General features: G+C 36.9%; 3 protein-coding genes across 3 annotated transcripts; all 3 read left to right on the plus strand.

Moving 5' to 3' along the window:
- The first annotated feature begins 1,668 nt into the window (after positions 1–1,668).
- On the plus strand, positions 1,669–5,852 carry LOC121749818 (mitogen-activated protein kinase 9-like). The gene is made up of 11 exons (XM_042144468.1): positions 1,669–1,984; positions 2,538–2,946; positions 3,031–3,158; positions 3,262–3,321; positions 3,545–3,694; positions 3,887–4,042; positions 4,133–4,270; positions 4,366–4,442; positions 4,601–4,702; positions 5,167–5,389; positions 5,508–5,852. The coding sequence occupies exons 1-11, from the start codon at positions 1,763–1,765 to the stop codon at positions 5,577–5,579; spliced, it is 1,737 nt and encodes a 578-aa protein (XP_042000402.1). The 5' UTR covers positions 1,669–1,762; the 3' UTR covers positions 5,580–5,852.
- A 3,812-nt stretch (positions 5,853–9,664) lies between these two features.
- LOC121749820 (uncharacterized GPI-anchored protein At4g28100-like) lies at positions 9,665–12,629 on the plus strand. Its single transcript, XM_042144470.1, has 2 exons — positions 9,665–10,883; positions 12,127–12,629. Exons 1-2 carry the CDS (start codon positions 10,215–10,217, stop codon positions 12,460–12,462), a joined length of 1,005 nt encoding a protein of 334 aa, XP_042000404.1. The 5' UTR covers positions 9,665–10,214; the 3' UTR covers positions 12,463–12,629.
- A 3,440-nt stretch (positions 12,630–16,069) lies between these two features.
- LOC121749817 (actin-interacting protein 1-2-like) lies at positions 16,070–26,828 on the plus strand. Its single transcript, XM_042144467.1, has 6 exons — positions 16,070–16,528; positions 17,980–18,141; positions 19,225–19,411; positions 23,928–24,350; positions 24,922–25,329; positions 25,983–26,828. The coding sequence occupies exons 1-6, from the start codon at positions 16,137–16,139 to the stop codon at positions 26,241–26,243; spliced, it is 1,833 nt and encodes a 610-aa protein (XP_042000401.1). The 5' UTR covers positions 16,070–16,136; the 3' UTR covers positions 26,244–26,828.
- Positions 26,829–27,205: the final 377 nt, after the last annotated feature.

A 27,205-nucleotide genomic window follows, 5' to 3' on the forward strand; every position in this document is an offset into this window, starting at 1 on the left:
CAAAATGGCATCGGCATGCTTGCACACGTTCCATGGCGAGAGGGGTGAGGCTACACGCCTCATGCCCCGGCGGGCCGGCCAAAGTGTGGTGCCCACTATAATCTAATTTTATTATTTATTTTATATATATATAGGAATGTATTCATATTAATATACTTCAAAAAGAAAATTAGTATTAAAGCAACATAACTCGTTAATCTATTAAAAAGTGGCTTCTCTTTTATCTTATTTTTTAGAAGTTTCGTAACAACATAAAGTGACTTATTTTGAGAAAAACTAATCAGGAACTGTAAAAAATAGAATAGTTTTGACTTATCGGTCAATTTTAACATTTTATAATACTACTAAAGTATTTATTATTATTATTTGACGCGTTAAAGCTGTGTACAGAGTTTTTGAGTTGGATTAATGATATTCCAATCTGCAACATAGTATTCGATTACTATTTAATGTTAATCTACTAAATACAAACAGCATTTAAATAAATCCGAAATAATAAAAGAATGTGCGTTTAGTGCAATACAATTTTATAGTCTAGGTAACAATTTTATACTTGGAGTAACTAATTTAGGATTTGTTAGCAACCATCCTACATCGTCTATTTATATCTTCTAATTCTATTACGACTTTTTTTTTGTCAAACTAAGAAGTTATTTAATTATTGTAAAGTAGAGGTCCCACAAGTCGAGATCCTCCGTGTTATCAAGTGGAAACAGATAACTAAATACATAATAAGAAGAACCGAAAATTATCAAAACCAACCACCAAAAAGCTAGATCAACCCACATCTCTACGTCGGAAACGGAAGTTAGGATATCTCAGCTGGTCCATCCTAACCAGCGCCTTCACATACCGAGACGCAGAGATTGGATCATAGTAAGTAAGGGCAGGGGTCTGAACCCCCCTACCTGCAAGGAAGTCGGCAGCCTGGTTCCCTTCTCTGTAGATGTGTGAGAACCGAACATGCCGCTGAGAAGTCATACTCCGGATCAAAGCCATGTGATATCTAATATCCGCAGCGCCAAGCTATCCAGGTGACAACAAGGTAACCAGAGCCGCTGAGTTAGGCTCAATCCAAATTCTATTATTGACTTACATTAGTGGATACTTCAAAACGTGTAATTATTTTAAGGTTGAGTAAAATAATTAAGGCATTTTAATATTCTAAAGGTTATTTATTTATTTCTTGTACATCAATTCAAGAACTAAAATAGAAGAAATTAATGTGTTATGACCTCAACACACTCATAATCTTAATGAAGTATTCATTTAAAGGCTAATTAAGTAGTAGTACATGACTCAGTACTTAATTATATATCATTCCCGAAGTCAATACCTGATTCTTTTGGTAGGACCAATTTTTTTTACATAAATTACAATTTTGATGAGGTGCATAACAAAAGAGACGATCTCATATGAGGATCACCAAATAAGTACTCGATTAATTACATCCTAAATGCTAGTAATTCAATAATGTATTTATCAAGGACTCTCATAATTGATGCATACAAATAATGAGGAACATTAAAGTCAAGATTTTTTAAAAAAATATCAGTGTAGTATTATTTATAATATCCACTTGTCAATTTTTTATTAGTCAGTTATTTTCCTCATATAATTTTCAATTTTTGGATTTTCAATTTCCAAACTCCCCTGTTTTGCCTTGAGGCTTCAAATTCCCACAATTGCTCTCATCCAGAGAGGGAGAGGGAGAGGGAGAGGGAGAGAGGAGTAGGAAGAAAGGGTGAGTTAGTTACTCCATATGGGGGGAGGCACATTCGTGGACGGAGTTCGTCGCTTGTTTCAAAGACGAGCGATTACCAATCCCAATTCCAATATTAGTAACAATGATCATCAACCGCATGCATCAGAACACCCCCTTCCCATTGTTCAAGACTTTGATATTTCGGGCCTCAAGTTCATTAAAGTCCCCAAGCGTCTCGATTTCCCACTTTCTAACCCCGCCATGGATTCCCACAAAAAGGTGCCATCTTTTCCCCCTTTTCCCTCTCTTTCTATTTGTGAATGATTGCTCATCCAATAAAATTGGAGTTTTCATTTTCAATGATTTTCGAAGTGGTCAATGATTGCTTATTTGGTTTTGGTGGAGTGAATGGGGCTTTTACAATCTCTGCCTTTCGCATCTTATGATGCTGAGGTGCTAATTTGATATGATTTTTGGTGATTGTGCTTTATTACTGTTGCATTGAACAAGTTATTATCGAATTTGGTTTGAGTAATAAAATAATCCAACTTAATCAAATGTTTGGTTTGTATGATTCATTCAATTGGACTATTTATCATGTCATTTGCATTGGATTACAACGTTCAGGAACAGAGCTTTAGCCTTTATGCCTGATTTTGATTTGTGCAGCATCTAATCTTTGTTTGGTCATGTGACTGGACAAGAATATTCTATGTCTTGAAATGAAGAAATGGAAAATGGGGTTGGGGGATTCTTATCTAGTGACAAGTTCATTAAATTCTTTGTGGAATGCTGATGCACCCCAGTTTTGATTGAGAGTCTGTTTTGACAGGGTAATCTGGAAACCGAATTTTTTACAGAGTACGGGGAGGCGACTAGGTATCAGGTCCAAGAAGTTGTAGGCAAAGGTAGCTACGGCGTTGTAGGTTCTGCGATCGATACTCACAACGAAGAGAGGGTTGCAATTAAAAAGATCAATGATGTCTTTGAGCATGTCTCTGATGCCACTCGAATCCTCAGAGAAATCAAGCTTCTTCGTCTGCTTCGCCATCCTGACATTGTTGAAATCAAGCACATAATGCTTCCTCCTTCTAGGAGGGAATTCAGAGATATCTATGTTGTTTTTGAATTGATGGAGTCTGATCTTCACCAAGTGATTAAAGCGAATGATGACTTAACTCCAGAGCATTATCAGTTTTTCCTCTACCAGCTCCTGCGTGGCTTGAAATACACCCACTCAGGTGATACCCTGTTCTTTTGATGTACTCCTATCTTCGAGAGATGACTATCCTTTGTTAGTGACATGTTTATTTCTACATCTTCAGCCAATGTGTTCCATCGAGATTTAAAGCCAAAGAACATACTTGCTAATGCTGACTGTAAGTTGAAGATATGCGATTTTGGTCTAGCTCGTGTGTCGTTTAATGATGCCCCATCAGCAATATTTTGGACTGTAAGTATCATTTCTTTGCACATGTAGTTTTCTCATGAATTTCACCTTTGAAATACATGTTGCAGCTCTCTAACCCTTCTGTTTTGGTTTGTATTTGCTAAAGGATTATGTTGCAACTCGATGGTATCGTGCTCCAGAGCTATGCGGTTCCTTTTTCTCTAAAGTAAGCTTATTTTTCTTTGAAGGTCTCAGTACATTATTTATCTCCAAAAACAATGGTGCTGCTAATATGGTACTCGCCCTAGTATGAGTTGGATGTATCGCAAGCGTTGAACATTGCTGATATTCACATTAATAAGATTCCTTATCTTGACTTAAAAACTTATTACAATCTTTACTTATTAAAATGCTATGCTTATGTTGTACTTTTTGTTGGATAAGTACAGTATACACCTGCTATCGATATTTGGAGTATCGGATGCATATTTGCTGAGATGCTTAGTGGAAAACCGTTATTTCCCGGGAAAAATGTGGTGCATCAGTTAGACTTAATGACTGATTTGCTTGGCACTCCACCTCCAGAATCTATTGCAAGGGTTAGTTAATTAACCTGGGTTATTTTGATTTCTACTTAGATTCCTCATTATATTCGAAGAAAATCCCTTGCTACCAGTGTTATTAATACTGATTTAAGAAGGGGAGTATTTGTTTTGTTCCTGTTTCTTGAAGGAACATAGTTCTTCTGAATAATCTTTTGTAACACAATCATGTTGCAATTACAATGGCAGATCAGGAATGAAAAGGCTCGGAGATATCTGAGCAGTATGCGGAAGAAACAACCTGTTCCGTTCTCTCAGAAATTCCCTGATGCTGATCCTTTGGCTCTTAACTTGCTAGAAAAGCTTCTGGCGTTTGATCCTAAAGATAGACCGACCGCTGAAGAAGTAATATTATATGGCCTCTTCGTTATTTTGGCACTTCTACACTGTTATGTCATATGTGAAGTAAGCAACTCATGGATGGTTTGTTTGCAGGCGTTGAATGATGCCTACTTTCACGGGTTGTCAAACGGAGAGCGTGAACCATCAACTGTACCGATATCGAAGCTTGAATTTGAATTTGAGAGGAGGAAATTGACTAAAGATGACGTTAGGGAGATGATTTATAGAGAGGTCAGCCGTTGATCATTAGTTCTGTTTCCTAATTAATGGTTTTTTGAGTTGTTGACTCTCTCTTATTCTAGTTACTATTTTTTGCGGTTTAATAGATTCTCGAGTATCATCCTCATATGCTTGAGGAGTATCTCCAAGGTGGAGAGCAGACTAGTGGCTTCATGTATCCAAGGTTATGCCAGTTTTTTATTTGTTTGATCGTGTAGTTTATTGTCTTTGCCCTTCGTTACTTCGTGTAAGTTCAAGAGATTGAAAGAGTGGGCCCAACATTACTATATTTCTGTTTTGGTGTTGGTTTCTGACACTGTGCATCATTTCATACAAATCAAGTGGCGTCGATTGGTTCAAGAGACAGTTTGCCCATCTTGAAGAGCACAAAGGTAAAGGTGAAAAAAGCACTCCTCTACTGAGACAGCATGCTTCATTACCTAGGTATGTAGTGAGATACTAATTTCTTAATTTTTTTTTGTTCAGAATTGTTTCTTTCCTTCGTATATATGTAGAAGTGATCAGATAGTAACATATATACGACTGTTCATGTTAAATATGCAATCACCATCATGATATAGACAAAATAAAATTGAGTGCAAAATAATTATTGCAACAGTTTATTTCTAAGCGAATGTGTTTGGAACCATAAGTTTGTATGATTTTCATTTAAATTGTTTCTTTGTTTTAGAACATACTATTATAACTGATCCACCTATATCTCAACCCATATTTTTCTAAAGTCAAAAATATTGAACTTGATTTTTTAAGCAAAAAAGGTATAGTCAGTTTATATATTGTTGCTGTTGAATCTAAAATCTAAATAATTCTTTTGATGTATTTATGTTTTGGTATTATTGCATTACTATGATACACTCATTTTTTGTTACCGTCTAATGTGCCTGTAGAGAGCGTGTCCCTGCACCAAAAGAAGAACCCGAAGATAATGATTTTGAACAACGAAATGCAGCTTCTGTTGCTACGACTCTAGATAACCCCACTGGGAATGATGGCATGAACAGTAGTGCCCAAAACGGCCACAATGGAAACGTCAGTGCTCGTAGCTTGTTGAAGAGTGCAAGCATCAGTGCTTCCAAATGCATTGGTGTCAAAGAAAAGAAAAACACCGAGGTAAATCTTATTCACGTCCGTAGTCTTCTGATTGACAAACTAAAATTGCTTAAGCTAAAAGTTCGCTTCTCAAAAGAAAGTGTCGTTGCATCGTTAACTTGTCATCTTTGTTCAACAGGAAGAGCCAATCGAAGAAAACAACGAAGAGATTGATGTGTTATCAGAGAAAATTGCTGCCCTACATGCTTGATACGCGTTTGAGGTAGATGATGTGGCCCGTTTTTTACTGTGATATTAGGCGGCTGCTTGGGATGAGTAATCCAGTGCAGCAGCCAGCAACATTTTTCTTAGCATTCATAGATTAGGAAGGAAATCTCTTAATTTTTGGGTTGTACAGAGGTATCCGCTCCCATTTTTGAATTAATGTTGTAGTTATAGAATCATCTGTTTTTTATGATGGTTAATTTAGCTCATTGCATTGTACTAGGATGATGTCGTTATGGATCTCAAAATTTTCTTGCAATTTTCTGTTTTTTCTTCTGTTTCTCTATCATTGTCGTCATCAGGCAACCAGTGTAATCGAAATTGCACTTGAAAGATAATTCTAATTACTATACAATATAACAATGTAAAGAATAGTAAATTGTTAGGCTATACACTAAAAATTGTGCTTTGAGCTGCTTTGTACTTTGTAAAACCTTATTTCCCAAATTTATGAGAAGAAATTAATTTGTGACTTTTGTTGCATAAATTTTCTTGTATTATTATTGTTGATTTATTTCAAGATAATATCATAAAACCTCTGACATGCTAATTTGTCGGTAAAGTCGACAATCATTTTGGCGCGTTCACTTTGTGAAAAAGCACGTCGGATATTTGCCAGACAATTTAGTCTGTCGGTAATTAACAACGAATGATAATTCATCGGAAAATATGTTGGTAAAACCAGTTAATTTTTGCAGTATATATTCCAATTGTAAGAAGAGGTAGAAAAAGAAACCATGTAAACATTGTGATTATCCATTTCAGTCAACAGATCAACTACTTTGTGCTAAAATTAAAACAGGTAATGACACTTCTAAAAATGACCAAATCTTGAATAGATTAGAATCATAGTATAATCTAATTCCTCAATGCTAATTTAAATGGAGGTGGGATTGAGAAATTTTGAAATGATATGGCCCCAAATGGACAGGCATGTCACGAGGAATTGTTCCATATGTATTTATCTACAATCTATCTTATTGATAATGATACACCAAAATAATGGCATTTCAAGTTGTCCATGTGAATGGCTTCTCTATGTCACGTCGCTATACCTATCTGCCATTAATATGGAGCTATTACTCGAATTCGACACTCATTGTAAATTTCATAAATAACATGTAACTCAACTTAATTCAAACTATAGAGAGATTGAGAGAGGTGATCAGTTCTTATCAAAATCGATCTCTATACATTAATTAAAATTCAATATTAAATTTATGTCACTAAAACTGCAACATTTTTTAGAAGTTGAATGCATCTGGGATTTCTAATAAACCAGCACATTTTCGATTAGTTAACTGAAATCTTGTAATTTGTCACCATTTATATATGTCAGGAAAAATAAGAGTAATCTGGTTGCTATGATTGGGACGTTAGACTGAAATGGTTGTTAACTTAATATTATAACTATGCTTCTGTTAAAAATAGTCATTATAGTTGAGTAATAATTCCATTCCTAAAGGAAATATCTAATATAACCGCTAGTTTGGTGAACCCAGTTAATGGAATTTACTGCCTGCTTTTGGAATTATTACAACTATGCCCACAAAATTATTAATTTTAGAGAATTACCCTACATGTTTTAACCAGCGTTATGAAATGAAGACATTCAAGCTCCGACATGCATTATTTGTTTTTTCATTAGTTAATTTTGTATTTTAATCACGACTAATATAATAATTGCCTTCAATTTCAATTTTTTCTTTTTTACCTATTGTTGGTTGCGTAAATGAATTTGAAAATTAAATTCACAAATTTTATAGTTTGTTCCATTTTCTTCTAATTAATCAACAGTTCTACTAAATCAAACCTTGAGGTAGTATGCAATTGACAGGTTCTCACCTGAGTATATAAGTAGAAAGAGACAATATATACCAACCTTAAGAGCATCCACAACCGTGCTCTTGCCAGCGGCACGGTTGTGGGCCCGGGCGGTACTATTCATGCCTGCTCTCTGGCAAGAGCACAATACCCACAACTGTGCTCTTCCGCAAGGACGAGCACAATTAATATAAAATTCAATTAAACAAAAACATTTCCATAATATTAAAATTCATTTAAAAACCACAATAAATATTACAAATTACAAATAAAATTAAAAATTACATAATTAAAATCCTAAAAATTAAAAATTACATAATTAAAATCCTAAAAATTAAAAATTACATAATTAAACTCCTAAAAATTAAAAATTACATAATTAAACTCATAAAAATTGAGATTTAGAGAGTTGTTTAGTATAGTGTCATTTTTTGTGTTTGAAATGAGAGTATTTATAGATGAAAGTATGAATTTTGGGGTAAAAATAATGAAAAAAAATAAATTAAAAGTGTGGAAAAAATGGATATATTTTATTAGGAAGTGAGAAAATATTTTTTTTATTAATTTTGAATTTTTCAGATTTTTTCGATTTTATTAAAAAAATAATAATAAAAAATGATAAATCAACGGGCCAATCAGAAGCTGCCACGTCGCCACCTCGTGCTCTTGCCGCTGGCACGGATGTGCTCTTAGCTAAGAGCACCACCCTGCCAGCGGCAGGGCGCATCAACGGACGAGCTCCGTCCTTGCCAGCGGCAAGGACGGCGGTGAGCATGCTGCTCACCGCTGCGGATGGTCTTAATATCATTTGTCACCGGACATAGTATTATTGCTTTTTTAGTTAATTGAAATAGTAAAGTTTGATTGCAGAGTTTTTCATATAATTAGCAAAAACCTTTAAACGTTCGTATGATCATAATTATATAGTACTACTATTTTTTTTGTTTGTTTTTTCACTTAAACAGTTAGAAGATATGAATTTCGAACGGTCATTACTGATAGTGATATATGCACATACATAATTGGTCTTGAAAAATGTACTACTACTAATTTAGCTATAATTTTTGGTCACATTGTGTTGAAGGTGGATTTTTATGATTACACCTGGACATATGAGTGGCTAAATGAATATTTGGATATACCATATTCATATATGATAACATTTGGCAATAAACCCAATACAATGTGAGCTGGCAAATAATTTCTTGAATTAAATTAACCAAGATTTGATCATTTGTTGCAATGTGAATTTTTTTTACCAAATATTGGTGTCTTATTCGAAAATATCATAATAAAAGGATGAAAAAGATAAATTTAGGATGAACATTAGTACTACTACTATATTTTAGAGGTAAACAACATCTTTACTGTGAACCCACAAACTTCATGAAATTAAAGTCTATTTAAATTTATTGTCACTCTTAATAATGTATAGTATACTAAAAATTAAATTTATTGTAATATAAAGTAAATTTACTTGCATTACACAGTAATCAATCAAAACATGTCAAGTTTAACTATTACTCTCCATAAGTGTAAAATCGTTGTTTATCAAAGTCATAGTACAACCCTTTGCGGCTTCTAAAACAATCACATATTCAGCTTTCATAGTACAGTCTTCGATGCATTTATGTTTTACACTCGTATATGTAACAACCTCACTGCTTAATAAGAACACATAGCCAGAAGCCCAGAAGTAAATTTCATTGAATCTTAATTAGTTTGAAAATATTTGTCATTCAATGATCAACAAGGATTATCTCACTATAGGGTATGTTCAATGTTATACCACATATTTGTCATTTGTAATTCTAAGGTTAAGATATTCAAAGCTAGACACTACAATCATTCACAAGGTTAGGATATCCAAGGCTTGACATTCCATTCGATAGACATTCATTGTCCCATCTAGGTTGCAAAATACTTTTCTCAAGCAGAGCAAGAGAACTTTAGTGATGATGCGACACCATTTATCCTAAAATCCATAATACTTGGACTATTTTGTTGTTAAGATTAATGAACAAAACAATGTAATGAAAAATCTTTCTATCATATAACTGAAAAAAATAAGATTACAAGCAACTCAAAGCATGCTATTACTATTAACCCTACCGAAAAAATTCCAAAGAATAGTACGTGCGATCTATAGAATCTAGTCAGCAATTGTTTCAAGAATGATCGTCGGGTGTGAGCCCTTATATCTATGGGTGTATGTGCTTCTCTATGCTATAAGACTAAGTTTTTTTCCTAGTGCATATAGTCGATGTTGCCTAGCATTTTAAAATACAATCACACTTCTTGTACACATTCATCAATAGTTAAACACTCTGCACAACCAACTTTCTTAAATACGTATCGTGGAATGCTTCAATAACCATGTGGCAAAATTGTCTGATGACACTCCCACTCCGTTGTGTCGGTGACGGGCAGGTACTTGTTAGAATTGGAGCACCACCGTACGAGGGTCTAACAGGTGCGGCTCGGACCGATGCATGTCACGTGCGGGTGTCACCGAGCTATCGTCCGGGAGCAAGAAGATTGTGCACACGCGTGCCGGATGAGCCGCGTTCTGGCCTGACCAGTTCCATTTTCTGACTAGGCAACCCAACACCTAACAAACCACACGGCCCCACCCCCACCGATCCATCAACATAAAGCAGTCCCGACAAACAACATTCGTTCTTCATCTCTCGCTCTCCATTTCCTTCTCTCCCAACCTAAAATATTCCCACTTTTCCCATTAAACAAAAAACACACCTCCCTAAACTCATTCTTCAATTCCCTTCCCCCAAAAGCCATGTACCAAAGCATAACATTCTCCCTCACTTTCCTCCTCTTTATCACATTCCACCCCTCACCACTCCCCGCTCTCCCCATCCTACCCGACCCGGACCCCGCCGCCGTCCAAACCCAAACCCTCCACCGCCCCCCGCCGGCCACCATCCCCGCCTTCCCGGAGCAATCCGACGCATCTGCCTGCCCCCTCGACCTCCCCGACCAGCTCTTCCGCGACATCAAATCCGCCTGCGCCGCCAAGCCCCACCACCGACCCGACCCCAATTCCTACTCCGGTCAGTTCCATCGCAGCCGCTGCTGCCCCGTCCTCGCCGCCTGGCTCTACTCCGCCTACTCCGACACCGCATTGCGCCCCTCCGCCGCCGCCAAATCCCCGGCCGCGTACGAGATGCCCGTGCTCCCCGAAGACTCCGAGACGTGCGTCGATTCGCTGGAGAAGGCGCTCGGCGGGAGGGGCATCGAGCTCCGCCGCCCTAACGAGACGTGCGACGTCGTTTACTGCTATTGCGGCATCCGATTGCACCCGTTCACCTGCTCGGAGGCGTTTAGGGTCAATTCGCGCGGGAAATTGGTCGGCGGGGAGGCGGTGGAGAATTTGGAGAGGGATTGCGCCGCCGGCGCCGGCCTCGGCCTCGGCGGTTGCTCAAAGTGTCTCAACAGCCTTTATTTGGTGAGTACTACTGTTTATGCTTTTCTTTATTTGTTTTTTTGGTTACAAATTTCATTAATTCAGATTAACAACATATGATTATATAAAGGGGAGGGTGGTTACTTATAGTAACACCTTAAGAAATGTTGATTTTTGCTTATTGGGAAAACTTATGGTAATGAATTTTTGTATGAAAATTTGTGAAAGTGGGAATTACTGTTACTTTATTAGGCTTTTGCAGCTCGGTATCACATGCCTGTCATTTTCTATAAAGTGACGACTTTTGCCCTTTTTCTGCGTCACGCAATCATTTCATTTCTCTGCTAATTTTTCATATGAATCCGATTACTAACATTTAATTTGTATTTCTTCACGCATTTCATAATGTTACGAGTTAGTCCAAAATCATGATATTAGTATCTCTCAATTTCGGGTTATATGGATATTTTGATCAAATGCATTTAAGTAGATATAGCTAAGTTTATTGATGAAGAGCAGATAATGTCAATAATGAATGGGCCATTATTTGTAAAGTGTGATGCTTATATAATCCGCGTGCTGCTTGCTTCAACTAGGGTTTAAAGTCTTTTGGCATAATAAGCTCCATGCAACATTTTTTTGATAAATGTGTATAATAGGGCTAATTATTAAAAGAACCACCAAGTTAGGTTATATTCTGATCAATCCGGTAACTTTCCTTTCACATTTTTTTCAATTGTTCCATTGATTTAGATTTGGGAAAACATTATGTATGATTTGGAAGCTAAAATATTTTAGCCTAAAGTATGTTATATTTTTCAAGCTAAGCTAATGGAGTATATGTTTTTGTAAGTGATACAAATGTGCAAAAAATCATGGATTTTGGCTTCCGTCATACATAATTTCCCTCCAAATATAAATCAATTGGATAATTGAGAAAAAAAAATGTCAAAATTATGATATGATTGACTATTTTTTAAAGTTTCAAGATTGACTGGTTTTTGGGCAATTTGCCCTTTAAAATAACTAGTATCACCACCCCATGCTATGCACGGGCCATATAATTTTCATGTACTGATTAAACGTTTGTAATAAAATAACTGAAAGTTCAATTATCATTGGTATTGGTCTCCATTCATCGGGGTAGGTTAACAAGAGGCAGAATTCTTATGCAAAGACTTTTGTGAGAATGTGTAGGTCAATAAAACATATGGATTGGGGTGATTTTGTTTTCGTTGTTATCCGAATCATCATCCAAAGTAAACACTGCGTTCTCAATATGCAGCTCAACGGGGAAAGAGGCGGAAGAAGCAACAGAACAGAGCGGACGAACAAGATGCACAACCAGGACTGTCAGCTCATGGGTATCACTTGGCTTCTGAACAAGGACCGATCTGCGTACATACACACTGTATCTGCAGTTCTAAGGGCTCTCATGATGAATACAGACGACGCCTCTGATCCGACTTTTTGCAGCCTCAACAGCAATGGCATGCCTCTTGCAGTTGACTCTTCAGAAATCAACGATCAGTCATCATCGACATTTTTGGAAGTAAGCCTTCACAAGTACCTAGTGCCACTTTGTTTGCTATACATGAGCATTCTTTGGTTTGTCATTTGAGCATTAGTCGAATTAAGACTTCATTTTGCCGTGCAAAGTTACCACTCTATTCGAGGGATGCTCGTCTGCTGTCATCGTTTCTAGTTTAGAGTCTTTGCATTTTGTTTGAGACTGATCTGTATATAAGACCATTGGATTAAGTATCTTTCTAAGTTTCTTGATTTGAAGCCATAAGCTGCCATGGAAGCAACTAATCTGCTTTCAAATACTCCTAAAATGCTTCATTGACTCATGTGTTAATCTATGCCACAATAATATTAATTTGTCACTTCAATTTGCCATGGTGATGTTAATTCATCAGACATTGACAATAGTGTAAAAATCAGCACAATTGAAAGTTTTGAGATATACTACTTGCAAAATTGTACTCCCTCCGTCTCATAGTAGATGTCACACTTGGAAAATGGCATGAGATTTTAGGAGATGTTATTTTGTGGGTTAAGTGATGAGAGAAAATATAATTTTATAATTGATGTGAGAGGAAATTTTTTCCAAAAGAAAGAAACGTGACATCTTTTGTGGGACAAACTAAAAAAGAAAGTGTGATATCTATTATGGGACGGAGATATTACTATATAGCTTTGGTAGCAATGATCTCTTCATCCTCGAGAAATGAAGCCTTTGTTAATTTTCAACTCTGTGTCATGTGCATTGACTGATAATCTTCTGTTCTTCTCTTCACTTCCTTGTACAGTGTACTACTAACCCTAATGTTAGACATTTTCGTTTTTCTTTCTCTGCGTCGGCAATTTTCTTCTTCACTGGTTCCGCCAAATTAATCAAAAATCTCTCTAAGTTAAAGTTATAAGCTTATGACAAACATATTATCCAAAAATCATATGTCTCTTGTTTTCTGATCTAATTTGACTACCACATATTTTAAGAAATAATATAAATAAATATAGATGGACAATTATGTTTATAACACCATCTAAGGGTGTCCACTATAAGGCGGACACGCCCAATAGCCCCGCCCCAGTTTTTGTCCATAGCCCCAATTTTGTTGTCCATAGCCCCAAAATTCTATTTCCGCCACTATAGTGGACAACTCCAATAGTCTCCAAATTTTATAATCAATTTTCATTTTTAAATATTTTTTAGTTTCAATCAAGTGTAATTTAAATAATCGCAGTATAAATAACTAGAATACGAGGTAATTAGGCCCGAATATTCGTTGTATTGCAAACCGGTAAAATTATACAACGAATAATTAAAATAAAATACAACTACAAAACTCCGGCACCGTCTACTCGGTGTCGGAGTCGGCTTCCTCGTCTTCCTCTTCTTCTTCTTCCCGATGGCGGCGAATGATGGGCCGACGGCTGAGATGGATTGCTGTCATATCCCGATTCCTCAGTGTCGGGTGATTCGTCGTCTCCTCGGTGCATTTTGTAGAGAGTGTTTTTGTAGAAAGTGGGTGTATGGATTTTGTGAAAATGGGAGTGGGGGAAGAGGGGGAGTGGTATTTATAGATGAAAAAACGAAAAAAAAAATCAAAAAATGCGGCTATAGCCGCGGCGGATATCCGCCACTATAATAGCCGCGGCTATAGCCGCGGCTATACACCCACCGCCGCGTCCTCGCCCCACTCGCGGCGAAGCCTCGTACGCCGCCCTCCCCCCACCAGCCGCGTCCACCCTCGCGGCGGACACCCCTTCCACTATAATAGCCGCGCCTACCGCCCCGCTTCCGCCCCGCTCGCGGCTATAGCCGCGTCCACCTTATAGTCGACGCTCTAAGAATGACTCTAGCCAAATCCACCATATTGCTTCGCTCGCGGAATTACTATTGTTTCTTTATTTATTGATTTTGTGTTTGTTTAGTGCCTAAAATTTGAAAACTAATAACGATCGCTCCAACGGGCCGCAGACTATGGGAAGCCCACTAGACTCATTCACTAAGACGCTAATTTTTCAATCCAATAGATTGACTAATGGCAATACTAATACTTACTCCGTTCCGTTCCATAACAGTAGAGTTATTTTACTCTTTTGGTACGTTTTATAATAGTATAGTCATTTCTCTTTTTTAAGTAAAAGTCAACACATTTCTTCTCACTTACTTATCATTTCTTACTTTATTCTCTCTCCATCTCTCTATTTTTTTCATTTCCTAATTCGTTCTTCTTTTATTTAACTCACTTAACACAATTTTTCTTAAATCACGTGCCGAAAACGGATGGAGTAGAATTTAAGATTAGGAACTTAGTTATGGAAAAATATAAATACTACCATCTTTGAAAATGATAAAGTACTAATATTATACAATTGACAATAAATTAATGATCTTAAATGGATCGAACTTTCATATATTTATAAACATAGAGAAATTATCACGCAAATAAAATAGAGTTGCTCTTCAATGTACGTGTTCACATGAGCGCAGGTGAGGTGAGGTGGGGGGGTGTGGGGGAGGGGGCATGAGAATGCGCATATTGAAGTCTTTGTCAATAAAAAATAAATAGATTATGTAGATTGGAATTAGGGCGGTAAGACGTTATATGAAATCCCGGAAACCATAAAATGCGATTATAAAATATTAATATTGTGAAAAATACATTTTGAAAATAAAAAGATTGTTGGATTTTCTGCATCAACATGACATCTGAGTAATTTATTTTTTGATTGTATAATTAAATTGTAATATAAATATTGTATGTTGATCTTTCAGACTTTTGTTTTAGCGTCAAACTTATACTATTTAATTTGTAGATTTTTATGTAATTTTAGACTTAATATGTTATTTTGGGATTTTTCATATGATTCTTCTTGGTGTAGTATTATTATTCAAGGTTGTTTTTGGAATGATCTATAATCTTTGTTAAGGTTATTTGACTCTCCCTCTATTTTGTAGGTTTTCTCTTTGTTAATTGTTCAATTGGAACTAGCAATACTTTAACAATTATAATATCTCTCGTACGTTATTAATTGTGTGTTTGTCATCTCCATAACTGTAGGTGTTTATCACATCCCGTAGAGCGAGATGAGGAAGAATAAAACTCATATCATCTACTATCAAGACTATTAGCAATCGATAGAACAACTTTTTCTCAAAACAGGTGAATTCAATAATTAAGTTTTATGATTGAGAGACTTAAAAAAAATCTGAGAATGGAAAGACGCATGCTCATCGCATGTCTCTTAAGACAAATTTCAATTTGGCGTCTCTACAAAAGACACGTAACGTAACAAAGAGGCATCACTAAAATTATTTTTTGATTGCTCTATGTGGTACTCTACTGTCTGACTTTAAGATCTTGTTAATCAATTGAGCCACCAAATGACATGAATTTTAAGTGATGCGTCTACAGAGACACACACACAAAATGTGTTGCGAAATCCATTCTTGAGAGCTAAAAAATCACCAAATATGAAATATTTTCAGTATTTGTTGAGAAATTTCGTCGAGTACAAGAAGAAAAATAATAAGTCAACTTATCCAAATGAATTTCATAAAACAAAAATTCAACTAGCAGTTGTGACTCACTCACATACCCTACTAACTATAGTATTATGAGCAAATTATTAGTATTATAAATAAAAAAGAGAGTATATTCAAATAATGAAATTACATGGGCGCACGCTTTTCTCTCTCACAACCTAGGAAATCCTATAAATAAACATTTCTCAAATTCTCAATCTCAATCCGTTAACTCCCACTTTCCCAAAAAGCGAATGGCGGAGCTCAAGGAGACTTTCGCTTGCGTGCCGTCGACGGAGCGCGGCCGCGGCATTTTGATATCAGGCGATCCGAAATCCAATTCAATCCTCTACACTAACGGCCGATCCGTCATGATTCGCTACCTCGACCGCCCTCTCGAGGTCAAGGTCTACGGCGAGCATATGTACCCCGCCACCGTGGCGCGCTACTCGCCCAACGGCGAGTGGATCGCCTCGGGCGACGTGTCCGGCACCGTGCGGCTCTGGGGGACGCACAACGATTTCGTCCTCAAGAAGGAGTACCGTGTCCTCTCGGGGCGGATCGATGATCTGCAGTGGTCTGCCGATGGCGAGCGCATTGTCGCATGCGGCGACGGCAAGGGGACATCCTTCCTTCGCGCATTTGTGTAAGCTTCTCTTCCTAAAATGTGGGTTGTACTCTCTAATAGGATGCTTTCAATTTGAATGTGCGCGAGCTTTATGACTGGAGATGGAAAAATTGAAGAATAATAACCCAGAAGCTAATGGTTCTAATGAATTGAACAATGTTTCTCGAGCTTCTAAATTGCAGCAATTGCATTGAGGCATTGGCATTGCTACCCCCTCTCTCTCACGCACATGTTGCACATATCTAATCGAGTGGGGGTACGATATATATTTGATGCTGTTAAAACTTAGTCGCATGTATGTGTTCTTGGAGAAAATATTTGTGGATATTAAGGTGTGAAATTGGCTAAAGCAGTGCATGATTCATGAATCACAATGAGCTATCGGCATTGAATATTAGAAGTTTGCTGGATTAAGATGGAGTTTGCAGAGGAAAATGAATTTCTTTCAGTTTATTCACACTAGAGATATGTCTCTACCTGGAGGGCAATTTGACAATCAACATTGATAGTTCAAAACAAACCATGTGTATTCCTCTCAAAGACCAGCCAATTAGCCGTCCTCTACTTTTCACCAAACAAATATGCATTAGGGGGGTCTACCTTTCACCTGTTTCCTGTTTCCGTGAAGGATGGGAGCTTTTATTTTATGAGATTTAACTTTGATACAGTTTACAAGTATTATTTCAAGAACTTAGTTTGAGCTGGTATTTTATCATAAAAATTAAGTCATGCTGTTTCTGTATTACTTCTTAGGTGATGGTCTGGTTTTGGAATTGGTGAGATTAGAGCAATGAGAATTAGTTTTAAGCTTCTATATCCTCAACCATTCATATATGCTTTTCAAATTGACTTTTATCACTATCTATGTGTATGTATGTATGTATATTTGATAAATTAGCTCCGTGGTGATCGCTGTTTATCTTTTTAAACACATCAAGATGATAATTCAACCTTATCAGGATCTTGTAATTCATTTTGTAATTTGAAAACTGCTTCAATTTTTTGATATAGAGCAGACATTTGTACAAAAGTTTCCACTCTGCGAGAATCATCTTATTTCAATTACCGGTTATTGATGAATTCCTCTGTTACTAACACTTCAGGAAGTTTTAGGTATAGGAAGATAGGTTTTCAGTAATAGTGAGTGGGGTTAGAAATGTGTTTGAATAAGTTATAACACACTCATAAAGTTTGTTTCCATTAAAACCTAACTTACCGCATGTCTTTCTAGTTCTACGTATGACTTTAAATATATATGCTCAGTGTTTTTTTGGCCTTAGACACATACTTGAAATAATTTTCTGATGCTAAGGAATCAAGTGTGGGTACCTTGAGAATTTTCAACTGCAACTGCATACAATTTTCCTTGAAGTCAAACTATTTTAGACAGATCCGACTACCTTTGAAATTTATTTTATATCTGAATGAAACTTGAATTAGTTCCATGCTAAATCTGAGTGTATTTGCAGGTGGGACTCAGGAAGCAATGTTGGAGAATTTGATGGGCATTCAAAAAGAGTTTTGAGTTGTGCCTTTAAACCAACAAGACCTTTTCGAATTGTATCATGTGGCGAGGACTTTTTGGTTAACTATTATGAAGGACCTCCATTTAAGTTCAAGATGTCACACAGGTTTTACATCTGTGCTTATTCACTGAATCAGAGTCTGCATGTCATGTTCTGTAACCTGTATTGAGTATCTACCCAAACATGAAATGAAATTAGTCAAATTTTAGTATGATCCCATCCCATCATAGGCCGATTGGTTTATATGCCCCAGAGGCTCATCACGCTGTAAGCATGCTACCTTAACAGAAGTGGTAGCATTTAGGTCCCATCTGTGGTTAGCACTTCCTCTTGACTCTTCACGGCTTAGAATAATATGAGGTTCACTGAGATATTTTGTCATTACAGGATAATCTTTTCCCTTAGTGAGATGAATGGACAAAGTTGCTTTTAGGCTTCTTTTTTTATCCTCTGTGTAAGCTGAATTTTCTGTCGAATTATTTGTTCAGAATTATAAGCAAGCAACTTCAAAAACTCAGATGGTGATAAGGGAAATACATGTGTGTTATAACTATTTGAATTAAAAGCTATATTTTGTTATTATAGACAAGCTTTTCACTAGATAAAAATGAATACTAGTATATCTCACTTGATATTTAGACAGTTCCTTTTCTAATATTTAATCTAAATTGGTCCTTTGAATAAGACTGCACATATCTTTTTTCATTGACTACCTGAGTGACAATATCTAATTTTAAGTCTATCAAATATGTTTTTGTTTATTTATTGTTTATTGCTAAGATCCATAGAGGTTGTCAAAATGTTAATAGCTTGGAAAAAGTCCTTATGTACTGATAAATATTAAATTCTTCAATTTGGAATTGTAATTTGAATTTTATTGTGGCAAACCTTTATGGTTTAAATTACTCAACTAGCTAAATGATATTTTTTTCATTCAACCATGCTTGAGAATGTTTTCATTCTCATTTTAAAATTAAGTAGATCTCACACTGCAATATTTTTAACGTACCAGGTGTTTCAATAACCCATTTATTATAAAGTTTATTTTCAAGCCTTTTGTTAGCTTGGGCTTATTACAGGGGTTATTGATATGATTCATCATAACTATCTTGGCTAGGGTTTCCATTATGTTTCTAATATATCTCTTGTTTTGCTATATGATATCCTTGCATGGTAATTGATCTTCAGGGAACACTCAAATTTTGTGAATTGCATTCGCTTTTCTCCTGACGGGACCAGATTTATTACTGTAAGCTCTGACAAAAAGGGTCTACTTTATGATGCAAAGACTGGAGAAATGAACGGGGAGCTGACTTCTGAGGATGGTCACAAGGGCAGTATATATGCAGTTAGTTGGAGTCCTGACAGCAAAAGGGTAATCCCTGCATAAACTAGTACACTGTTGCTGAAAATCTTGATTATTTACTATGACATGTACTTATTTCATGATTTCGTTCACATCACAAACTGAATTACTACATATACCCTGTCCTATGATTCGTTCTATTATTCGAAAATGAAATTTTGCACGAATTTCCTCTTTTTTAGTGATTATTAGAAAACTTAGAAATTTTAAATGGCATAAAAATTATAGAATCATTGAGTCTGGGATTGGTTGTAACTACTTCTCTGCTCAGAAGAAGTATTGTTTCTAAAAAGGCTTCCTAATAACCACAGTTGACTTTGTTGTCTCAAAGTCGCTGACTTTTATTTATTAGTACTACTTTAAACTGGAGACTTTCTCTAATGAGTTGAATGATATTTTATTTTGTCTTGAAACATGTAGTTGCTCTTTATCCTGGAAATTAATAATGACCAATGTCCGCATAAACATGATGGGATGTTTGTTTGCTTTGATTACTAAGTCAGGTTTTCAACCCTAATTTCCACATATTTATACTACAAAGCTAGATTGTACAAGGCTGCAGAAACATATGAGCTCCTAGAAGACGAATTATAAAAGTATTCTAGACCACCTCTCTGGAATTAGTGTCTAATTGATGATATTATTGCATGCCAGAACTTTTATTTGATCATGTCATTCATGCATACATGCATGTGTGCGTGTGTGTGTACGTGTGGAATGATTTTAAGTCAAATTGAGATGACATGGAGGATCTGATGCCAATTTACTGTAATACAAGAATGTTAAATCCAGTATGAAAATGACATTCATTATTAAAGTAACCACAATCATTTGTAACTGGCCAGAATCAAAACCAAGTATCTGAAGTCTTGTTCAGTTGAATAGCAAAATGGTAAAACAAGCAAAGTACCTATTGGGCTCCTATGGTTCAATTTAGTAGAGTCTGCTTTTACATTCATTTTGTTCTCCATATTCTTTTGCTCAATTATTACCAATTTCTCCAAACTAAAACTTTCTAATGTGATAGTTTGTGGTATTTGGTAATACAATGTGCTTTGTGTGATAGGGTGTGAGCATGAGTGCTTGATCATAGGGACCTTTTTTATTATAAGGCCCACCTTCCCGTAATTGAGTGGGAGAGGGATTGTCATCTTAATTGATCTTGATTCTTGTCATTATGGGGAACTACCTATGCACAAAATGATAGGAGTAAAGGCTCGAGACTAATGAACAAGAAGATAAACGAAAAAGGGAAGGAACTCAATATAACTAATCAAACTGGAACAAGAAATAATCCTCACGAAGGAGGCCAATCCTCACAAAGGAGGCCACGGCTACGCCGTCTAAATTCTGATCTCTCCAAAAGATACGCTGCTCTCATTCTTAAGTTCTATTTATAATAATCCTATAACCCTAAAATATTAAATCAGATCCTAACTAATTTGGTAAATAAATCTAATCAAATCCTAACTAATTAATAATTAAGAATAAAGCGTTAATCTCCTTCTCTATCAACTTCTGCCGCTGCTTTCTCTAACCCCTTTGCTCCGCTGCCTCTTCCACCAAATCCTCCACATCAGCTGGCCCAGCAACTTCCCTATTTTCACTCCTCCAATCCGTATCAACTGCCTTACCCTCAAAACAGCCTTGTCCGCAAGGCTAGTCAAATTCGCAGATGAAGATCAGGTGGAGGCTCAAACTCAAGCTTGTAGATGTGAATCTGTCGGTGTGGTCGATGTACTAGTTGATTCCCTAGCTTGTGTGAAGAGGCATCGAATAGAGACCTGGAGAAACACAATTCCTTGGCACTATGCTTCATCTGTCGTTCCGACGAATCATGAGATGACCTGATGAATTCGAGTACAGGCAGTGGGGGCAGGGAAGGTGATGATGGCGCCGAAACAGGCACTATTCCCATATATGGATCTTTGAAAACAGCAGGCACTTTCAAACCATACTCTGATGTTGTCTCCCCAAGGATTGAAACTTCAGGTTGCTTAGGTGGCTGGCCGTTTGAGGCCACAGACAGTTTGGGGAATGGAACCTCATCTGGTGGGTTCTTTGACGCCATGGCTGCTGAAGGATACGGGCTAATAACTGCAGCTGCTGCTGCGGTAATATTGTTGGGTGTGGGTGGGATTTTTGGCTGGTTTTTGGCAACCTGGACAGCAGCAATACGGCATTCACGGCTGTGCTTGGATGAATTGCAAGGGATGCGGCTTTCTTGTGGAATGGTATCCACCAAAACGGTTCATCATTTCCTGCATAAAACGATCCCAAGATAGAGTGGGAATCCGTCGCATAAGGAGGTGGATCCATGGTAAGGCTGGGCCTGCCAAAACCACCATGGCAACGCTCAATCGATTTTCCGGTGGGATTTTTGACACCAAGAAGTACTGTTCAGCCCGGGCGAGCCACGCAATCACGTCGGTTCCATTGAAAGTTGGAAGTGTCATCGGTGGTGTGCTTCCTGAAACCGTGGTATCGCCAAAACGATTCAAGAGCTCTCGAACAAATCTGTCCCACGACAAAGAGGGGCAGCAACGAACGAGCAATTGCTTCCAAGGTATGGCCGGTCCGTTTATGGCGATCATAGCGACCTCGACACGTCTATCCAAAGGTACTCTGTTGAGGAAGAAATATTGGTTTGCCCGTGCGAGCCAAGTGAGAGCCCCAGATCCGTCAAACGTCGGAAAGGTCATAAATGGTGCATCACGATACACTCGAAACTCCGACATGAAATTCTCCATCTTTGCTGTAGCCTTCTCCAATCCATCCACAAGAAGTGTGGCTTCTGTCCAATAATAGACCATCGTTCACCGCATCAATTGATAGGAGTAAAGGCTCGAGACTAATGAACAAGAAGATAAACGAAAAAGGGAAGGAACTCAATATAACTAATCAAACTGGAACAAGAAATAATCCTCACGAAGGAGGCCAATCCTCACGAAGGAGGCCACGGCTACGCCATCTAAATTCTGATCTCTCCAAAAGATACGCTGCTCTCGTTCTTAAGTTCTATTTATAATAATCCTATAACCCTAAAATATTAAATCAGATCCTAACTAATTAGGCAAATAAATCTAATCAAATCCTAACTAATTAATAATTAAGAATAAAGCGTTAATCTTCTTCTCTATCAACTTCTGCCGCTGCTTTCTCTAACCCCTTTGCTCCGCTGCCTCTTCCACCAAATCCTCCACATCAGCTCCACATCAGCTGGCCCAGCTACTTCCCTATTTCCACTCCTCCAATCCGTATCACAAAATGTATTGATATGCATGGTTTATGTGTGTAGCAAAATATGCAAAATGGAGATGGGTGGAGGCAATTAGGGGAAGGTGGTACCAGTGTTGTCAAAATGTCGTTCGGGTCGCTCGGGTCGCCCGGGTCGCCTGGGTCGAGACCATCACCTCCCCAACATGGGTGGGTCGATCGAGATACAGGGTCGCCGCTGGGTCGGCTGGGTCGAGTGGGTCGGCTGGGTCGAGTGAGTCGTCTGGGTCGCCCTAAACACATGCTATCTCTGATTTTCTCAAATCTCTCACATGTTTTCTGACTCTCTCAATCACAATTCTCTATATATATGCATGCACCACATCAAACTTTTCAAACCTACTTTCTACACTTTAGAATTCGGCCTCTTCACTCCTAAACAAATAAACAATTCAAAGATCTGTTTTTGCCACCCTTCATATATTCCTTTGTTTTGATATTTTCAGACAATGGTTTCAATTATTTATTGTGTTATGACTTATGAATTGTTTTGATATTTTGATAATTTCTATTTTCCATTTTATCTCTATTCACATGAATTGCGTCTACATTTATATTATTTGATATATTATAAACATTAGAGCAATATATTTATTTTATTTAATATTAAAAGGCAAAAAAATTAACCTAGCTTTGTGGGTCTCTCGACCCCGTCGACTAGTCGACCCGCGACCCGAATTTTCACCCCATCGACCCGGTGCGCCCCGCGACCCTAACAACACTGGGTGGTACTTATAATAAAAAAGGTCCATATGATCAAGCAATTGCAAGGCAATACTATTGTGTTCCATTTTCTATATCAACAACCATGTATTTTTCTTTCTATTGCTAGTGACTTATTTTAAGCAGTGAAATGCTATATGATGGTTTTAATAGGCAGCTCCGAACCTGCACCTAGGCCCTCCCCCCAACATGCAAGTGGTTAGAACCATCACTTACATTCTGGAAAAATTGCATCTTTTGACATTGTATATGAAAGATGCATTGTAACTTAAATCAATTATAAGTCTATGTGGTGAATATGCTTGCACATAATTGCTTAATTATATTCCAATATTCTAGCTTCAATCTGATGATTGAAAACAAGTTCAGCTGACCCTCCCTCCAACAAACACCCAGCTGTGATTTCTTGTATGCTTGATATTTGTATTATTGTGTTTTACACTGAATCCCATTTCAGGTCATAACAGTGTCTTTCTTGTATGCTTGATATTTGTATTATTGTGTTTTACACTGAATCCCATTTCAGGTCATAACAGTGTCTGCTGACAAAACTGCAAAGGTGTGGGAGGTATCTGCTGATAGTAATGGAAATCTGGTAAAAACATTGACATGTCCTGGATCTGGTGGAGTAAATGACATGCTAGTTGGTTGTCTATGGCAGAATGATCACATAGTCACTGTTTCTCTTGGTGGCAGTATTTTTCTGTACTCTTCCAGTGATCTTGACAAAGCTCCTCTAGAATTATCTGGACACATGAAAAATATTAATTCACTAGTACTGCTGAAAGGTGCCCCCCAAATTATATTAACGACAAGTTTCGATGGCCAAATAATTAAGTGGCTTCAAGGTAAAGGGTTCTCTGGAAAGCTAGAAAGGAATGTTAGCACTCAAATTAAATGTTTTGAAGCTCTTGAAGGAGAAATAGTGGCATCAGGATTTGACAACAAGGTTAGAAAATAATTGTATGATATTTCTCATCATTATAATTCAGCAATAGCTCACATTTCACTTTGTGTATAGTAAATTTTATATTTCATAAATCTCATGTATACTTCATTTTAACTTCCTCAACCTAGACTTGCACAACTTTCTCAACGTCTTTTAGCCATGTAATTCCTCCAGTGAACATAACTTTATCAGCAACTTTACAAGTATATTGACGGAATAATGTGCTTTCATGGAATTTTTTATTAAAATTGGACTTTGTCTTGGAGCTTAATGCAATCTGCATATCTATATATCTGTTTACTGCCTGATTCTAACACTTTTGAAGCTCCATCAGATAATCAATCAACTAATTAGTTTTGTTGTTCAAAATTATAGAACAAATATGTGGCACTTGAGCTATTATTTTGCATGTAAGAGCCTCTTTTATGATTCAATTTTTCATAATTTTTGGTTGAAAGTTGTTAAATTCTCTGTTGTCCTTGTGCATCATATAAATGAGTTTATATTCTGTGTTATGTTTCTTAGGCATCTCTTGTATTGATGCTTTGGTTTGTTTTTTTATTTTGTGAAGGTTTGGAGAATTCCTATGCTTGGAGACCAATGTGGGGATGCAGATAGTGTTGATATTTCCTGTCAGCCCAGTGACTTGAGTCTTGCCATTCTTTCTCCTGATCTTGTAATGGTTTCACATGATACTGGTGTTACACTCCTCCGTGGTACAAAAGTTGTATCCACTATTGATCTGGGGTTCACTGCGACAGCATGTAGTATTGCACCTAATGGAAATGAAGCTGTTGTGGGTGCTAAGGATGGAAAATTGCATGTCTACTCTGTCCTGGGTGATACACTGAAAGAAGAGGCTGTACTTGAAAAACATCGAGGTCCTATCACTGTCATTCACTACTCACCTGATATTTCCATGTTTGCATCTGCTGATTCTAATAGAGAAGTTGCCGTTTGGGATCGTGCTACTCATGAGGTACGTCAACATTAATTTATGGTTTGGGTCTTTCAAATTCAATACTTATGATTTTGGAAAGATATAGTTTGCTAAATATTTCGCAACCTTTTTGACCTCGTTGCAAATTAGACCTAACTTTAAAACGTTTTAGCAATGTTCCCTCCTATTTTTTTTGTGTGAATTTGGACTTGAGACTTATACATCCATTTGAGTCTTTGACATCTTAACTCAAGATTGATGGATGACTTTTTTGAAGTCCTCATGTATTGTCAATTTTGTCATTGGACATCCGACGACTGAGTTATTAAGTCAAGAGTTGGTGCGGGTGAGTTAGGGCTTCCCGACTGTTCGACTTGTACTCCCTGATGTCTAACGTCAAAATTGACTTAGAAGAGGACAGTCAATAATACAATGGGCTTCAAAAGCCCTCAATTTCCAAGTTTCAGCATCAAATGGAAATATAATTCTCATCTTTAGTTGAAGATACCTAGTGGTAGTAGTAACTCTCTTTATCTGTGTAGTTGCTATTATGATGATTTACTATTACTGTAGTCACATTCTCTTTTTTTTTCTTATTTAACATTATCATCACTATCCCCAAAAAGAAGAATGTATCATCGAGTCTTTTTTTACCTTGATATTGACTTATATACTTATTGACATTTTCCCAGATAAAGCTTAAAAATATGTTATACCATACGGCTCGAGTAAACTGCTTGGCCTGGTCTCCTAATAACGACTTTATTGCAACTGGATCACTCGACACATGTGTCATTATATATAAAATAGATAAGCCAGCAGATCAGCGGATAACTATCAAAGGAGCTCACTTGGGTGGAGTTTATGGATTGGCTTTTAGTGATGACAACACTGTAGTTAGTTCTGGTGAGGATGCTTGTGTCCGCATATGGAAGGTGACACCGCCACAGTGATGTTTGAATTCTGTGCTACTGGTTCCTTGATACTTTGTTTCCTGTAAATTAGATGGATAAGTTTTACGTCTGTTATTCTACTTTTGGAAGGGAAAGACATTATAGCTCGCTTGAGATGTCCTAAACGGGTTTTGCTCTCTTGCTGCCATTTTTAGTCGTTTGCCGACAACTGCAGCTGTTTCATCTTATTGATGTCGGAAGCTAGCTACAGAGCTGTCTGTGCTTTTGTGATGAATAAGTTATTGTTCGCACGCCTCTCTTTCCATCTCCATCGTTAGTGATTGTGAAGAGCTGCGTGTGGTGCTCGTTTTTGAAGGGCTCCAAGATTCAGCATCTTGGATTTGCTTTGAAGGTTAGAATCAAATAATATGTTGATGCCTTTTGAGTTTATTTTTGTTCTTTGTCAGTTCGTTTGTGAGACTTTTGTCTTTGTTTTGAGTTGTAATGAGTCAGTTTGGTGCTGTTATTTGTGCTATGTAATTAGTTTTGGTTGTTTGGGTTTTGTAATTGTTGGCATATAACTTATTTTACATTCAACTTAATGTCATCTCTCTTTTCAATTTATCGTAAGAAAATATTTATATACATATTGTCAGTATTCTAAGTATTTGGCGCCATTTTATATTAAGGGATGATTGTATTAATTTGCCTCGAAATATCTTTAACGTCGATTATTCATGCATTAGACGATGGTGAAGAGTCACTAAAACTAATTTCATTTACGTTGCTAAATAAATAATGGTTGAAATTTGAATTCTTTTTGTGATTTTTAACCTCTTGATTTCACTGTTAAACTAAAAGTTCTAGATAAACATCACTGAAAATACTTCGTAATTTTCATAGAAAATGTGGATTTGATTTCGTAATCATAAAAATTGATGATGTCCAATCTATTATGCATACGTACACATACAAAATGTAACTAATCCGAAAAATGCACATGTACACACAAAATTAATACA

This window comes from Salvia splendens, chromosome 9 (genome assembly GCF_004379255.2).
Source record: "Salvia splendens isolate huo1 chromosome 9, SspV2, whole genome shotgun sequence".
In the NCBI taxonomy this organism is placed as follows: domain Eukaryota; kingdom Viridiplantae; phylum Streptophyta; class Magnoliopsida; order Lamiales; family Lamiaceae; genus Salvia; species Salvia splendens.